This window comes from Phymastichus coffea, unplaced genomic scaffold (assembly GCF_024137745.1).
Source record: "Phymastichus coffea isolate CEN01 unplaced genomic scaffold, Cenicafe_Pcof_1.1 PCOF00209, whole genome shotgun sequence".
NCBI classification, from domain to species: Eukaryota; Metazoa; Arthropoda; class Insecta; order Hymenoptera; family Eulophidae; genus Phymastichus; species Phymastichus coffea.
In genome coordinates, this window is record NW_026707020.1 from 67,513 (window position 1) to 71,682 (window position 4,170).

At 33.8% G+C, this 4,170-nt stretch overlaps 1 protein-coding gene across 2 annotated transcripts; it reads left to right on the top strand.

Annotated features, from left to right (window-relative positions):
• Window positions 1–46: 46 nt before the first annotated feature.
• Window positions 47–4,055, top strand: LOC131674045 (ribosome-releasing factor 2, mitochondrial). Of its 2 annotated transcripts, XM_058952497.1 has the most exons (4): window positions 47–270; window positions 414–995; window positions 1,335–2,185; window positions 3,661–4,055. In XM_058952497.1, the coding sequence occupies exons 1-4, from the start codon at window positions 123–125 to the stop codon at window positions 3,967–3,969; spliced, it is 1,890 nt and encodes a 629-aa protein (XP_058808480.1). In that variant the 5' UTR covers window positions 47–122; the 3' UTR covers window positions 3,970–4,055. The 2 variants fall into 2 exon arrangements, with proteins under 2 accessions (XP_058808480.1, XP_058808479.1); XM_058952496.1 differs by having other exon boundaries at window positions 414–2,185.
• The last annotated feature ends 115 nt before the right edge of the window (window positions 4,056–4,170 follow it).

Consider the following 4,170-nt stretch of genomic DNA (forward strand, 5'->3'; position numbering starts at 1 on the left):
TATACTATAGATGAAATGCTACACTCAAACTCACGTGGGTGTTTATTTCACATTTTACATGATGTCGCCGGTATTACATCAAAAATATCGTTGAATATTATATTGTTTTGTGGGATAAAACAATGTTGTTTCGAAATGTTGTAAAACCATCATTTTTTACATTACGTCCACGGGCGTTACATCAAAATAAAAGTGCGGCAAAGGTTGCAAGTGAAAAATGCAGTCTCGAAAAAATAAGAAACATCGGTATATTAGCGCATATAGACGCAGGTAAAAGCCATGCTTATAATTATAAAAAATTAATTAGTAATAATATTTCATATACCTCACAAATGTTTGCTAAAAGTAAATGAAAATTATTTCCGTGGAGGTTAGATCTGCAATGTTTAATTCTACTTTGTAACGTTATGCAGGAAAAACAACAACAACAGAGCGAATGTTATTTTATTCTGGAATTATAAGGCAAATGGGGGAAGTTCATGATGGTAATACAGTCACAGATTTTATGGAACAGGAAAGAGAGCGTGGAATTACTATTTGTTCTGCTGCAGTCACATTTGACTGGAAAAATTATCGATTTAACTTGATCGATACTCCTGGCCATATAGACTTCACTATGGGTGTTGAACAAACTCTTGGAGTACTGGATGGAGTGGTTGTTGTTCTTGATGGTAGTGCAGGTGTTGAAGCACAAACTTCAACAGTCTGGCGACAAGCAGATAGGTATCAGTTACCTAGGATAGTGTATGTAAATAAAATGGATAGAGCTGATGCAAATTTTGATATGTGCTTGAAATCTATTGAAACAAAATTAGTTGCTCTTACATTTCCAGTACAACTACCATACAAAAATAAGACAGGATTAGCTGGAATAATAGATGTTATTAATCTTCAAAAATTAGTTTTTGATCAGCAAACAAAAGGAAGGATTATTACAAAAACAAAACTTGAAGAAGAAGACAATAAGGAGTTATTGAAAAAAGCTATAGAAAGTCGTAGGTATCTAACTGATAAGTTGTCTGGTGTAGATGATGAATTAGCTAACACTGTCATTGAACACGATTCATTAGACAAAGTGTCTAGTCAAGATTTAGTTGATTCATTAAGAAGGGTTACATTGTTAAATAAAGGAGTGCCTGTACTTCTAGGAAGCTCATACAAAAATATTGGAGTTCAATCTTTAATGGATAATGTAATTTTGTACTTACCCACTCCAAATAACAATCAGTTTGTAAAAATGTACAAATGCTTTGGAGATAATCTGTCGGCTAGAGTTTTTAAAATTATTCATGATAAACAAAGAGGACCTATCTCCTTTTTTCGTGTTTACACAGGTAATTTTGCAAAGGGCCAAAAACTGTACAATATTCAAAGAGGACAGGTTGAACAAAGTCAAAAACTTTATGCCGCTTATGCTGATGATTATGAAGAAATATCAGAAATTGGAGAAGGAAATATTGCAGCTGTGACCGGTCTCAAACATACAATAACTGGTGACTTGTTAACTAATAAAATATCTACTGCTATTGAAGCTAAAAAATACATGGAAAATAAGACTAACTTTACTCCTGAAGATATTGAAAAATTATTTTCAATTGGAACCAACGTGCCAGATCCAGTATTTTTCTGTTCTATTGAACCTCCTTCACTCAATTATTTCACTGCAATGGAAATAGCTCTACAAGAATTGGTGAAAGAAGATCCAAGTTTACGAGTTAATAATGATCCTGAAACTGGTCAAACGATTTTAGCTGGTATGGGTGAATTGCACCTTGAAATTATAAAAGAGAGAATCCACAGTGAATATAAAATTGATGTGGATTTAGGAGAGCTACAAATTGCCTATAAAGAGACAATTGAGAAACTCATGAAAGATACATACACAGCACAACATGAAATTAATAAAACAAAACATGAAGTCTCTATTACACTGTCGCTCATTCCAAACTATAAAGGCAAAGAACAGCTTCTATTTGATCACACAAAAGATAGTGCAGCTAACATAGCTGGTATAAATCCAAAGAATATGATAGCCATCAAGAAAGGGATTACTTCTGCTTTTGCCAATGGACCCAAATTGGGCTGTCCGATTGTAAATGTTGGAGTAAAGTTGCACTGGTTTGAAGTTAAACGAGGAACATCAGAATCAATTATAATTGCCAGTGTATCTCAATGTATTAAAAAAGTGAGTAAAGATAATTTAGAAAAAAATATTTATTAGACATTGATTAGTTTCAGGTTTACATTGCATATTTTTCCTATTATTTTTCCAAATAATTTTGCTACATTTTATAATTTATTTTCTTATTCGTTTGTTTTACTTAGGAATGGATGTTTTGGAGGTTTATTAAGTTTTACTGAATTCATTGTTAAAGCAGGGTATCGAAATTGTTGAGTTCTGTAGACCGAATATCTGGGTTTGTCCTTTTCCTTGTTTAGATCTGAAGCTGTTGGTTTTATCTCTTTTTTCTTCTCCAATGCCAATCTACCGTAAAAGTAATTATCACGCAGAATATTTTTCTTAATGTCGTCGATGTCTACCAAACTGCAGTCTGAGCTTTTACGGTTTTTTGCTAGTTTCGGATTGTCAGGAATGTAATACGGTTTGATTTTAGCTTTTTGTTTGAAATCGAGATAATCTTTAACCGACTTGACCGCTAGTCTGGAGAAAAATTCTTCTATAATTCTGTCAGACTTGACCTGTAAATTCTTTAAAAATAACTTGTTAAATCCCTGCGGTAGACGCATATTAGGATCTTTCGCGGCGGCATTTCTGAATGTTTTTTTGGTTTGCGTTGCTCTCTCGACTTCTTGAATTCCCCACTTTAGCATATAATTATCGAGAAAGCCTTGATAAAGCGACAACGGCAACTCATCATCTTCGTAATGCTTGTCAACCACGTAAATTTTGCGAATCCGACAGCACGCGTAAATTTTCAATCTGCAAATCGCCGCGAATTCTATTTTTAGCGACTGCGCTAATTGGTTTAAATCTATCTCGAGTTTATTCCATTCCGGCTCCAAAGACAGATGCATTCGCGGCGGTGCCGTTTTGGTCAACGAAGTTGGCTTTTTTATTTCAACATTGGAAATGTTAACGAGTTGCCTCACGTTATTTTTGTCCACAATTTGTAATTGAATTAGCACTTGCTTGTTCAGATTTTTAAGAATGATTACAAGAACGGATAATCGGATATTGAGAATTTCTTGTGCAGTAGGTGGGCACATGATCCATGTTCTCTGACAATTTGAATCGTCCATATCTTGAATTTCCAAAACCTACGAGAAAAACATTATTATCAATAAGTGATGAATTGTTTGCGTGATATTGTCGTTTGTGTAACCTACATTTTCATTTAAATCTTCGTCTAGTACTCTCTTGACAGATCCTGTTTTTGATCTTTCTTTACTCCAATATTCCAAAGGATTATCACTGATACTGTAAAATAGTGACAAGTATCCCCCCTGCATCCGTTATGCTTTTTTTATTAACTTTTAAGCTTAATGTACATTTCTTGAAAATTTTGATGGCGAATCTGAAGCTTTAATTTTAAAATACGTCGATAAAAAATGTGAAAGACTGATGCTCATCTGTTTGTTGTCGGTTTTGACTATTCCAGTTTGAAAATGCATTTTTTTTTTAAATTAATTTTTTTGCAGTTAATGGAAGATTCGGGATCAATTCTATTGGAGCCTATTATGAATATGGAAATCGTCGTTCCCGAAGAAAATTCTTCTCAAGTCTTGGGAGACTTGTTAAGAAGAAGAGCGGATATAAAGCATATTAACATTCGAGGTTTGAATAAAATCGTTATATGCTCGATTCCATTGTCAGAACTGCTGGGATATTCAACACAACTTCGAATATTATCATCTGGAACTGCAACGTTCTCGATGGAATTCAGTCATTATCAACCAATGAATACTATGGATGAGCAAGCAGCTATCAAAAGAATAACTGGTTTCTAAGTCGGAACTAGTACGTGTAATTTTACTTGTAAATATGCCTAACGATTTAATAATTTATAACGCTTGTAAATGTAAATAAAAATGACAAATCGTTAAATGCTCTAATGAACTTGCGAGTTTTGTTGTTTACTGCAAAAAACAGTAGATATGGTGTTCGAGGAAAGGTTTTGCAGGGATAAAAATAAGCCGTCGGTATGTTCG

Excerpts from the sequence above, each read along its gene's own strand:
- LOC131674045 (XM_058952496.1), top strand. The coding sequence starts at position 123 with ATGTTGTTTCGAAATGTTGTAAAACCATCATTTTTTACATTACGTCCA. Across the intron at positions 271-413 it reads ATTAGCGCATATAGACGCAG|GAAAAACAACAACAACAGAG; the intron begins GTAAAAGCCATG and ends AACGTTATGCAG. Across the intron at positions 2,186-3,660 it reads TATCTCAATGTATTAAAAAA|TTAATGGAAGATTCGGGATC; the intron begins GTGAGTAAAGAT and ends ATTTTTTTGCAG.